An 11,377-nucleotide genomic window follows, 5' to 3' on the forward strand; every position below is an offset into this window, starting at 1 on the left:
GCTGCTGAGTACTTCCGGGTGCCTACGTCACTAACCTACGTCATCTTCGTGAAAGACAAAAGTCCAATGAGCACTGGTACTTCTCGCCGGGTGCGGTGGCGCGCGCCTGTAATCCAAGCTACCGGGAGGCTGAGGCTGGCGGATCGTTTGAGCTCAGGAGTTCTGAGCTGCATCGGACTATGTCGATCGGGTGTCCGCACTAAGCTCGGTATCGATATGGTGCTCCTGAGGGAGCTCGGGACCACCAGGTCGTCTAAGGAGGGGTGCACCGGCCCAGGTCGGAAACGGAGCAGGTCAAAGCCCCCGTGCCGCTCAGTAGTGGGATCGCGCCTGTGAATAGACGCTGTAGTGCAGCCTGAGCAATAAAGCGGGACCCAGCTTCCTTTTGAGCAAATTCATAATTAGAATTTCTTTCATCGTTTTACTACAATCATTTCTGTACCTTTTCGATTCTGATAGATCGATATTTTATGGTTTTATTCACATAAAAACCTCGGCCAGCAGCAGCTCCTACTGGACGAAAGTAGAACTGCATCAAGGAAGTACACAGGCTCCCTCTAGTGGTATGTAAAGAATCCCTGCCTGCACTTCAGTATTTAATCTTAAACGAACTGATTGCTTTTTAAATTGTAGTTTAGGTTTCAATGCATTTCAGATTAATCATTATTTAGATCCAAGTCTCTATTTAATGTTACTGTATTTCAATGTTGGTCATGATTGTAATATTTGGAGTGTCAAGTATTTTTCAAGGCGCTTAAAAAAAAAGTTTGAGAATGTCACTGCACAAACACAAAAAAATACCACCAGCTGACTACAGCTCAGTCTCACGAGTGGATAATCATGTTACGTTCACGTCCGCAGGGGTTTCATGGTGATTACGCCGCTTCAATGGCTTTATCCACGAGCCTCTAACCCGTGACCGTCATGAGGATTTTACAGCCCTTATTCCCCCCTTTTCTTTCTCCTGGAGGTAAAAGGAATCTGGGCGGGTGAAACAAGAAATAAGACGGGGGAGTAGTGACGGGCCTGACTCTGTAAACCGGGGAGGAAGAGGACCGTTCGTCTGCAATTGAATTATCCAATTTGGTAAGATGATGTTTGGCTCTTTTTTGTGTTCGTGTATTCATTGTGACAGCCATGAGTTGATTATCTCCATTTAATGATGCTTTCTTGTCAAGTTATTTTTTTAACCTAATTTGACTCTCATTAAGGTGACTCAGAGTGCACTAAATGAGGTACACAATTTAAAATCTATATTAACACTGATAAAGAACAATATTTAAATGATTGTGGTTGTACTTTGTCCTCGACAGGGGATGTTTGAAATATTTTTCTCTCTCATTTAGCTAAATAAAGTGGTCAAGTTGGTAAGATGCAGCGCAATACAATAATAATAATAATAAAAATGCATTTAACTTCATTCTATTAGAATTAATTTACAGACGTGGGAAATACAAAGAAATAGTTTTTTTCTCTGTAAAATTTCAGTGTGGATGTGTCAGCTATGTTTTACTTTGCATTCATTTGAACAATTAGTACTTGACCATGCTATAAATTGTTTCCTCGTCTGTCTGTCTGTCGTCGCAGCTTAATGCTTTGCAACCGCACAGACGGAATGCCTCGAGGAGACTTCAACATCTATTTTGCCAGCAGCCGACGTGGATTTGTCCGAGCTGAAGAGTATGTCCTGCTTAATCCAAGCATTTTGCTTCACTCTGGAGCCTTTAAAACTCAGAATTTGCTGGCATTAGTAAACAAATAATGATGATCACAAGCTGTGATTCCTAAAATTGTGATATTAGGGAACTATCTAATTTCACCTAATTGATCCCAAAAACATTTATTTCCTACAAATAATAGATATTTGCTGATATCTATATGCCAGTGACAAATAGTGAAAAGCAGAACAATTAAATGGTCATCCACTAGAGGGCAACACTTGTTAACAATGTAACGGCTTTAGAGTAAAACTAAATTAGTGAGTAAAACTAAATTAGTGAGCAAATATGAGGCAAAATTATGATTTATTTTCTACTTTTGTGACATTTAATTTTAGGTGGTTGCCATGAGATTTTTTTTCTTATGTGCCTTGACTCAATAAATGCGAATCACTGTTCTACAGCCATAAATATATGTGCAAAAGTGGGTTGTTCTCTCACTAGAAAGCTTCTTAGTGATGTTATGTGCGCTGTACAGGGCGGTCGGTATTATTCTGCTGGTCATCATCCTGGCTGCGCTTCTCCTCCTGGGCTGCTGGTACTTTAAGAGGAGGGGTGGCTACAAAAAAATAAGGGTGAGGCCTTCGTTGTAATGATCAAAATCTTAGGGTGAAAAAAAAAAAGTGTGAAGTACCTAATCACATTTTATCACTATCTTCATGCAGAGCTCCAGGTCTGGGTCACCGACTTACACAGGAGGCCAATATTCCGAGGCTGGACCTTCTGCAGAAAACAAGATGGCGCTGATTGATTTTGGCAGCCTACGATCTGTGAGGGTCACGCACTTAATTGTCGTCACAAATAATATTTATATAAATGACACACTGCTTGTCTTGACTCCTCCAGATGCCGAATGCTCCTCCAGCCTATGAAAAGATCTCCTCAGGGCCAATGCCTCCTCCCTATTCACCCTAAAAACAGGACAACTAACCCGATGCCCAGACGAGAATAAAGCACGAGTTCATCTGACGCCACAATCTAACTGTTAATCTTGTGTGTCTAATATTTACACAATGTGGTTTCAAACCAGGATTAAAAACTCTACCATCAATGGGCACGGATGAATTGTTTATTTCCACGCTTTGACCTCAACATTTGTTCAATGAACCGAGCAAAAAAGTTTCCATATCTATACGGTAGAAAATAAATACAAAGTGACTGCAAAACATTTAACGTGTGCTCGAACGAAGTACAAATCCAACAAGGTCTATATACATTTCCTACAATGCAAAACCGTTTTTCAAACTCCAACAAACAAAGTGTTATGATCCATGAAACATTTAAAGTAGTAGCGAGTTGTTCCAATGAACCTTATCAAAAAAGCTGGCTTTTAAAGTACTGAGTACGATCAAATATGAAATCCATTTAACCTCCTTTTCCCCAGTTGTCATTACTGGCCATGAAGTCTAAAACACAGATCATTCATTAACCTCAGTAGTTATCAAACAGAAAAAAAAAAAAGAACAGTATTTGATAGTCCAACCATAGGGTCTGATGACCCAACGTTTCTCGAGCAGTTTTAATAACAAGTGCATGAACATTCCAGACTCGTGGTCTCAGTTATTTGGTTGACTAGGTGTCAGCTGGTGATGCCAAGCGCCACCGGAGCTGTTCGGGGTGAGAATCAGAGCGGTCGCTTTTGGAAAGGCGCTCGGCTCAGCCGCCTGGGCCTGGCACGGGACGGAGCTCAAAATGGCGCCGTCGGGACTGACGAGCAGCTTTTTCGCTACGCTGTTTGCCAGACCTAAAGTGGATTTCTGCAAAGAGGGTGGAACCAGTGTCTGATTGGTCAGGCCGATGGGGTTTGTGGTCAGCAGCGTGACTGGTTGAAAGGGGGCGGGGGGTGGGGATAAGGTGACCATGTATGCCGTTTCCAACGCATCCATGGTGCTTTTGATTGGTTGATGAATGACTGACGGTGCCTGCTTACAGACCGAGGTGATGCCCTGAATGGAAGACGCTGTCAGTGTAGATGTCGGTTGTGGATACGAGTTTCTCGTTGTGTCTGAGATGGAGTGGGGAGGGGCGACCGGGCTGGGCAAAGATGATGATGGAGTAGGCAACCGTGACAAAGCTGGGGAAATGGCGGTGGGACATTTAGCACGAAGCGGTGAAAGTCCAGAGGCAACACCCAGACCTCCAGTTAGGACTGTGGAAACGTGGGCTGATTGTTTGGCTAGCACAGGTGACGCCGGGGTACAAACCTGCGAGCTTGTCGAACCAACAGCAGGGGTGCATGCTGCAAAATGGGAATTTGCCACTGGGACGCCGGGTAACCGAGTTTGGGATTTGGGTAAGATTGTTGTTTGAGGGCTTGTTGGACTTTGACTTGCTCCTTGCAAAGGTGTTGCTGAGCCAATGCTGCTAACGGTGGCCTTAGGCACTTTTTGTGGAGAAGGGCTGGAGATAATGAGCACATGGCTACCTGGACCTAGACCCTGGGGAGGAACAACAAAACATGTATTGTTAAGGAGGATCTGCGTGCCGGCGGCGAGGGGCTTCGAAGTGTTGATGACGATCCTTTGCTGGGTGGAGTTCACAAATTGTGTACAGTTGGTGACTGCGTCGGATTGGGTTTGATTGGGAGCTTTTTGAAGGGGCGTTACCATTGGGTTAGCTTCTTGGGCTAGCACATGTGAGGGCTGTTGAGCAAGGGTGGCCATAGCGCTTGGCTTTGGGTTGCCTTGTACAGTTGCGGAGGTCAGCTGAGCGGGAGTGTGACCGTGAATAGCAGAGTTAGAAATCAAAGAGCCGAGTTCGGCGGTTATTGTGAAGGACTGGGTTGAGAGGTTCTGGTCAGAGTAGAATTAGCGACAAGCTGGCTAAGACAGCTGGTGACAGGATTTGACTTTGTGAATGGGGTTGATTGAGAGGTGGTTGCCGGGACCGATACCGGCGTGCTTTGGGAAGTGCAACGCGACAGGGCACCGATGCTCTGTCCGATGGTTGTCGTCATCCCTGACAACTGGATCTGAAGTCCTGCAGACACGCAAGATTGAAGTTTACGTAAGCTCTTCATCGTCAAAATCCACATCATAAATAATTGACATTTCACGATGACACAAATCAACGCAACCTAAATCAAACCCACCTGCTGGAAGCGGAACGTTCTTTCCCTTTGACAACGCATTTGAGTCGAAGCCGGGGCTTAATCCCATCTTCTGAGTTTGACTTGATAAAGACGTAGTTATCTGTTGTCCTTTCACGCCAGCTGTCTTGGACTGCGTTATAACACTTCCCATTAAAGCACCGGATGGCGTCACGGAAGGTTGGTTGATGACTACGACTCTTGAACCAAGCGGCGGATTCGTCGATGTGTCTTTTGGAACAGCTACAGTACAGGCGCGAGAGGAGGAGGAGGGATTAACCAGGATAAATTTGGTAACTTTGGGTTGCTCCTCTGTGTTGGGTCGCTTCAAACCGGACTGACCAACTACCTCGGTTGGTGCCGTAACATCAGCAGGATTTTTTACCACCAGAGAATGGGTTGCTAACGTCTGCGAAGGGTGGTAGATGTTTCTTGTAATTGTAGGAACATCTGAAATTCCTGGAACCGGCACTACTGAAGTCAAACTACTTGGGTCTGTAAGATTTGTGATGGCAGAGGACTTGAATACTGACGGAAGCTGCTTCTGCGATTGGGCTACTGTTGTAGAATCTTTCTGAAAGGGGACAGAAGACGCCTCAGCGCTTTTGGACACAAGGAAAGCTTTAAACTGAGGTGAAATGGTGATGATGGGACTGGTGGACAAACCATCAAGTGCATTCAGGGCAGATGATGTCTGGACTTTGACAATACCTGTGTTGCCTCCTCTCGTGGTCACGAGGATGGACTGTGAATCACGTATGCATATTGTCTTAAGTTCCTGTTTATGTTCTGGAAGATCAGGGGGCAAAGTCGAGGCCAAGGTGGTTGTCGACGTTATGGATGAAGGACTTGAAGTGCTTGATTGAGAAGGTTGCGCAACCTGGAACCCGGGTACGTTTTGGGTCCTGTGCTGCTGGCAAGGCGGGGAAAAAAGGGAAGGGGTCTTCACTGTCCGGACATCCGCTGGCTGAACGTTGTCAGGAATTGTAAAGCCAGACACACTGGTGGACAGGTACATGGGTCCCGTCGACTGTTGCTCCTTGGAATTTTCAATGACGTGTTTGGAAGGCATCATGACCACCTGCGGCATCATCTTCTCCTGTCTGCCGTAGTCGAGAAGAGATTGCACTGAATTGCTTCCCCCTTGTCTGACAAGTTGGTCCGGGCCTTCAGGAACATTCGACGCTACTTGGAGAGGAGTTTGCAATAAAGTCTGACTTCCTTTAGCCCAATCCGTCGTGAGCGGTGCTGCTGACACTTTGACCGTTGCGGTTTGTCGAATTGCACATTTGCCTTGTAGTGAGTTTTGTTCCGAAATGGATTGAGTAGTTTGTGGATGTGGTTTTGAAATCGCCGCTGTAGATGAAGCCAGGGAGCTTGATGGTCCCTTGGTTTGTCTATCGGCGTTGTTGAGCCCTGAGTAATCCACAGGTCGTTTTAATAAGGTCACTTTGTTGCCCACGCTCTTGGCAAGCAGGGTGGGGATGGGCGTGTACCCTTTAGGTAGTCCGGGGCTGAGGTGGACAACTTGAAGTTTGGATGCCGATGAATCCAGGACGGGCTTTCCCGCGGTGTCGGACTGAATGATTTCACATTTAGACTTTGTATCAATGTCCGGGGGGGCAAAACTGCTGTCAGCCTGAACTCTTGACGATTGTTCAGAAGTTTCTTGGTTGATTCCAAAGGTGGGTGATCTCTCACCAACAGATTCAGCTTCCAAGTCCTTAGTGCTTGCTGAAATAAATTAAAGATAGAAATGAGATCGAAACTGCCCAATAAGACAATTGTACCGTTTTTTTTTTAAATGCTGAGAGTGAAATAAACTTTATCATTTGGATGCCAGATCCAACAGTCAAAAGATTACCTCCAGTCCAGAGACCTTTCGGAACTACGTGTTCCATTTCATCTTCTGAGCCTCGCTGGCGATCAAACAAAGGAATATCTTCTTCATCTTCAGATGACGAGGACGATGATGACAAACACTCCTCTCGAATAAAGTTATTATATTCTGGATGTTTCTTGAAATCATCAAACTCCTTCTTCAATCGAAGCCTGGACAGGAGGCATAATTGTTGATAATATGATTTTTTTTTAAATTTTTATTGATAGTCATTCATTACACCTGTTTCTTTGGTGGGCCTTCACAAGTTTTGGTTCCCAGGGTGAGAGCTCATTCAGTAGTCTGATTAGAGTGCTGTGGAGCTCTTTCACAGATTGTTTTCTTAAAAACCATCGATCCTGCCAGTTGAAATGCAAACAAGAAACAATGGCTAGATTCATATGATTATTTTCCTCACGCCAAGTACGAACCGCAAACGACTCGGTCAGCTTACCAATTGATTTTTTGTGCTCTCCAGGTCGTCGAGCTCGTCTTCAATTTTGCTGATGAGCTCACGCAACTCCTGCAAACTGGTGCAAACCAACTGTGGTGGAAGATTAAGGAAGAGTAGGGAAAAATAAGTAACAACATTTTTTTTAAAAATCCTTTGTTGTGTTGATTACCTTAAACGCCGGCTCAATGGAAGGTTTGTCTTTAATTTTCTTTGCAGATTCACCTTTTTTTCCTGATGAAAAAAAAAGAGTCAAGAACTTGCATTTTTTCCTTGTAGTGCCTAAAAAAATATATATAGTACCAACTGAACAAGTCTCATGTGAACAACCTTCCTTTCCTTACCTTCTTTCTGTTTTTTCCTTTTATCTTTCCTCTGAATGCTGGCGGTAATTCCCTGTAATGCTGATTCAGCTGCCTCAAGGTTTTGCCCTTCCCGTGGCCGCCCCCTTCCTCGCTTTTTCTTGCATTTCTTTTTTTTAGACCACATCCTATCGCGGAGCTCGTCTTCATCGCTGGTGTTTTGGATAGGCGGGCAGTTGCAACCTCGCCGCACCGATTTGAGAGTTCTTCGACATTTCAAACAGGGAGTCGTTTGCTGGTGTCCCGTGTTCAGGTTTTCTCCTTCCGTGTTGACCCTCGACGATCTGCAGGATGAATCGGTGGTGTCCGCACAGCGAGCGGGTGACCTACCTGTGTAGGTGTATTCCCCTACATTCAGACAAGGATTTTGAGTCTCTTCATTTATAGGACGCACAGAACCCAAGGAAAGGCCTTCTTTTAGTGTTGTGGATTGACGGTCCGATTCGGTAGTTTGTTTTATTTGTCCTTTTGAAACAAAGCAGCTAGTGCGCCAATTTCGGCTTAACTCATCACTGGAGTCTCCATCCGACGACAGTGACTGACACCTCACGTCTTCTTTCTTTACAGGCCAAAACTTCTCTTTGTGTTCCTGCCCGTCTCCGTTTTCTTTGACAAAATACTTCAATGTGTTCCCCAAATCACCAGAGGTGTCAATGTGCATTGCGGTGTCTTTCAGCACGTCGGTATCTTCAACGTGTAGGTCGAGCCGTCTCACCAACGCTGAAGGGAAAGGAAAAGGAGGAGGTGCGCTGGGGCTCTGGCAATAGATCCTCAAGTCCGCCCCGCAGAAATGGGGGAAATGTATGTAGGCGTTGTCCTTGCTGTCATAGCCCAAGATGGACTCCCTGCATTCGTGTATGGGCTGGGCCAGCACGGCATCCTGAACATCCTTCTGGGTCTCATACACGTTGTCGCACAAGCCTTTGAGGAGCCACACTCGCTGGCGGAGAGGCAGCGAGTGGAACGGCTTCTCCTCCAAGGGACTCGCCTCGCCCAGGTTGTGGAAAAACTGATGGCAAAGTCCGAGTTGCTCGGCCCGAGCCGGCTGATCGCGAGCACCCCCGATACTCCGGTACCAGCCCTTGACGCGCTGCCTGAGCTCCGCCTCCCAACGGCGGTACGGCAGAGCTGGTCGGCGGTGCAAGGTGGCCCGCCGCTGGCATGGTGACAGGAGGGATGACATTATTTTGGAGAGGAGACTGCTGCAGCGGGGCATCAGTAGGCAGCGCTCCAGTTCAAAGAATACAATCTCTGGTAGGTTGAGCACCGTCTGTGCCAGGCATAGGAAGTGGCCTATGGCGGGGACTTCCCACAGGGTGTCTATCGTGTGGGGGGACGCCTGCGTCAGTAAACTCTGCTCCCACTCTTCCACCGCTTTGGCCGACATTTCTTCTGCTTCTTTTTTCTCCAGCTCGCGTTGCCTGGAAAATGAACGTTCTTTACTTGCATTTCTGTTTCGAAAAATGTGTTGACCAATTTAATTGGAGCTCACCTCTTCTCCTCCTTTGCCCTCTGTTGCTCTTCCATCCTGAGGGCCTGCACCATGACCGACTCATGCCCACCCACAGTGATAGTCGTCAAGCTTCGAGATGAAGATCGCCTCCTTGTGGAGGTTCCTCCTGGAGCTCGCTCCTCCTCCGTGCCAAAACGCCCCTTGGAGGTGACTGCCAAAGTGGTCTTCTCACGAAGAGTCCTCATTGGATAGATGGAGATAGCGGGAGATCACACTTAGACAACTATTCACAAAATTCAAAATAACTTTGACACGTCTATTATGAGTGTTTAAAATCAATTGACTTGAACTGTGTGCAGTGAAAAAAATGGTGTACCTGGACAGTAGTGTGAGTTTCTGTTCTAGCATGATCTCCAACTTTTGACCCTGTTTGGAGAGCCAGTGGTCCACGCCATGGTAGCGGTAGCAGTTCTCCAACATCAGCCTGAAGTCAGCCACAAACTCCGTTATGCTATGATACTCCAGGTTGATGAACTTCTCTTCTATCCTCCGCAAGCACATGGACTGTTTGAGCCTCGCCTGACCCGAGGCACAGACGCCACCGACACCGGACTGGGCCTCCTGATGCCCCACGGCGTGGAGGAACAGTCCGGCAATTGCCTTGTGTTTGTCCAGGAGAAAGCCAGAAAAGATCCTATAAGCTTGATGCACCTCATTGCTCATTGTCTCCTCAAAGTTGGTGGTGACGCAGACTTCGGGGAGTGAGATGTCACTGGTGGAGAAGTCGGACATGCCGTCGTTGCTGGTCGCCGGGTGATCCCCAGGAGCGACAGAGGCACCGTTGCTGAGACCGTCCTCGGACGTGTCGAGGTCCATGTCATCAGCACCAAGCCTTGTCCATGCAGAACTTGAAGACATGACTTGGCCTAAACCTTAGAGGTGAAAGCCTGCAGGGTGTTTACAGCTGTCAACCATGCTGCTGCTGTGATGGGGAATGTTGGAAATAATAAGCATAAATATAAACATGTGTTGTCATAAATATTAAATATTATAATGAAGAAGCATGACATTCCAACAGATCTGTTAGAATGTTTTTTCTTTTGTATTTTTAAACACTTGAAGTCACAATTATTTAAATTTCTTATATGTTTTGACATATCCAGCCATTTTCTATGCCGCTTAACCGTGACCTCAACAGTTCAGGGTCACGGGTAAGATGGTGCCTATCAAGCCGGACCTGTCAATCAATCTCTGGCAAAGGTTTGCAAAAACTTGACCAATAAATATTATTCTGATGTTGCTGTCAAAATGACTGCCAAGTATAGAGATTTAATGCTCGTGCCTGTCATTCCAATTCAAAACACTGCCATTTTATATCACTGCCATGACACAATCAATCCTCATGTGAGGGCTCACAACTGACATTTGTACATTTTATCCACCCACCACAAGTTTTGGTTTATTTCCACTTTAGCGCGCTTGGATTTAGCAGTTAGCTTAGAAAGTAAACAAAAGTTTCCTCTCTCAACCTGACGCTACGTAACACGATAAACATACGAACATATTAAAACAGAAAACGTACCTTATCATTTTATACGCGGCTCCAAAATCCCACTGCAAGCCTACTTTTTTTTTTTTTTTCCCAGGAGAAAAGCGTTCAATTTGCTTTAGCTAGCTATTAGCTATTGTCCACCGAACTCGGCCTGCAGTTACTCCGCTCGGTCTCCATGGTCGCGACGTAACGCCATTAAACGTCGTTTGGGCGAAAAGTAAAGTTATGAGTACGACAACTCATGTCCGAGTGATGTCAGTGACGGTGCGCTGATGGCTAATGCTAAAGCTAACGCGGCGTAATTAGCCGGGCGAACCCTCGGTGGAGAGTCCCGACAAGAAGACGGCATTTCATTGGGACTAGCCGTCGGGGCTAACTAAATCGGGGGGCGGGGGGCTTTTAAAGTAAACAGCGAGGAGGGCATGACAAAAATGCAATCTTTGCAGACAAATCAATTCTCCCGTGTGAGGGATGAACAAGCAGACTTTATTTCAGTGACGTCAAAAGCGAAGAGATATTTCGGGTCATTCGCCATTTAACGCTTCTCGGCCACCGTAGTTTTGGAATTGAACGAACATCCTTTATATAGGTTAATTGTTGACAGCGTTAAGTTTAGTGCATGAACTTGATTGAATGCCAACATTAAAGGCTTTTTTTATGTTGTTAAATGTCAAACTCGCGCCACAAGCCACTTTTTCCGATCGGTAGATGTCGCTAGAAGCTCATGGACATCACCCGGTAAGCTTTCAGAAATGTTCTTCTCCAAAAGAGATAACGGTTTTAACATAACCTGTACGATGGGAAATTAATTTAGATATTTGTTTCTAGGTACATTGTATATGTACAAGATCATCGCTGAAAACGTGTTCAGGCT

At 45.9% G+C, this 11,377-nt stretch overlaps 3 protein-coding genes across 4 annotated transcripts; 1 reads left to right on the forward strand and 2 right to left on the reverse strand.

The window, feature by feature from the left end:
* Positions 1 to 951: 951 nt before the first annotated feature.
* mlana (melan-A) lies at positions 952 to 2,773 on the forward strand. Its single transcript, XM_037266019.1, has 5 exons — positions 952 to 1,086; positions 1,588 to 1,680; positions 2,197 to 2,293; positions 2,384 to 2,488; positions 2,565 to 2,773. The coding sequence occupies exons 2-5, from the start codon at positions 1,592 to 1,594 to the stop codon at positions 2,631 to 2,633; spliced, it is 360 nt and encodes a 119-aa protein (XP_037121914.1). The 5' UTR covers positions 952 to 1,086; positions 1,588 to 1,591; the 3' UTR covers positions 2,634 to 2,773.
* Positions 2,774 to 4,487, reverse strand: LOC119131507 (uncharacterized protein KIAA2026-like). The gene is made up of 2 exons (XM_037266017.1): positions 4,048 to 4,487; positions 2,774 to 3,855 (listed from the first exon to the last, which is right to left on the reverse strand). Exons 1-2 carry the CDS (start codon positions 4,379 to 4,381, stop codon positions 3,275 to 3,277), a joined length of 915 nt encoding a protein of 304 aa, XP_037121912.1. The 5' UTR covers positions 4,382 to 4,487; the 3' UTR covers positions 2,774 to 3,274.
* On the reverse strand, positions 4,452 to 11,101 carry LOC119131504 (uncharacterized protein KIAA2026). 2 transcript variants are annotated; one of them, XM_037266013.1, is made up of 10 exons: positions 10,534 to 11,101; positions 9,328 to 9,930; positions 8,991 to 9,191; positions 7,481 to 8,919; positions 7,309 to 7,370; positions 7,140 to 7,229; positions 6,929 to 7,044; positions 6,671 to 6,858; positions 4,810 to 6,540; positions 4,452 to 4,697 (listed from the first exon to the last, which is right to left on the reverse strand). In XM_037266013.1, exons 2-10 carry the CDS (start codon positions 9,867 to 9,869, stop codon positions 4,483 to 4,485), a joined length of 4,584 nt encoding a protein of 1,527 aa, XP_037121908.1. In that variant the 5' UTR covers positions 9,870 to 9,930; positions 10,534 to 11,101; the 3' UTR covers positions 4,452 to 4,482. The 2 variants fall into 2 exon arrangements, with proteins under 2 accessions (XP_037121908.1, XP_037121907.1); XM_037266012.1 differs by having other exon boundaries at positions 9,328 to 9,935.
* Positions 11,102 to 11,377: the final 276 nt, after the last annotated feature.

Source organism: Syngnathus acus, chromosome 12 (genome assembly GCF_901709675.1).
Source record: "Syngnathus acus chromosome 12, fSynAcu1.2, whole genome shotgun sequence".
Taxonomy (NCBI): Eukaryota; Metazoa; Chordata; class Actinopteri; order Syngnathiformes; family Syngnathidae; genus Syngnathus; species Syngnathus acus.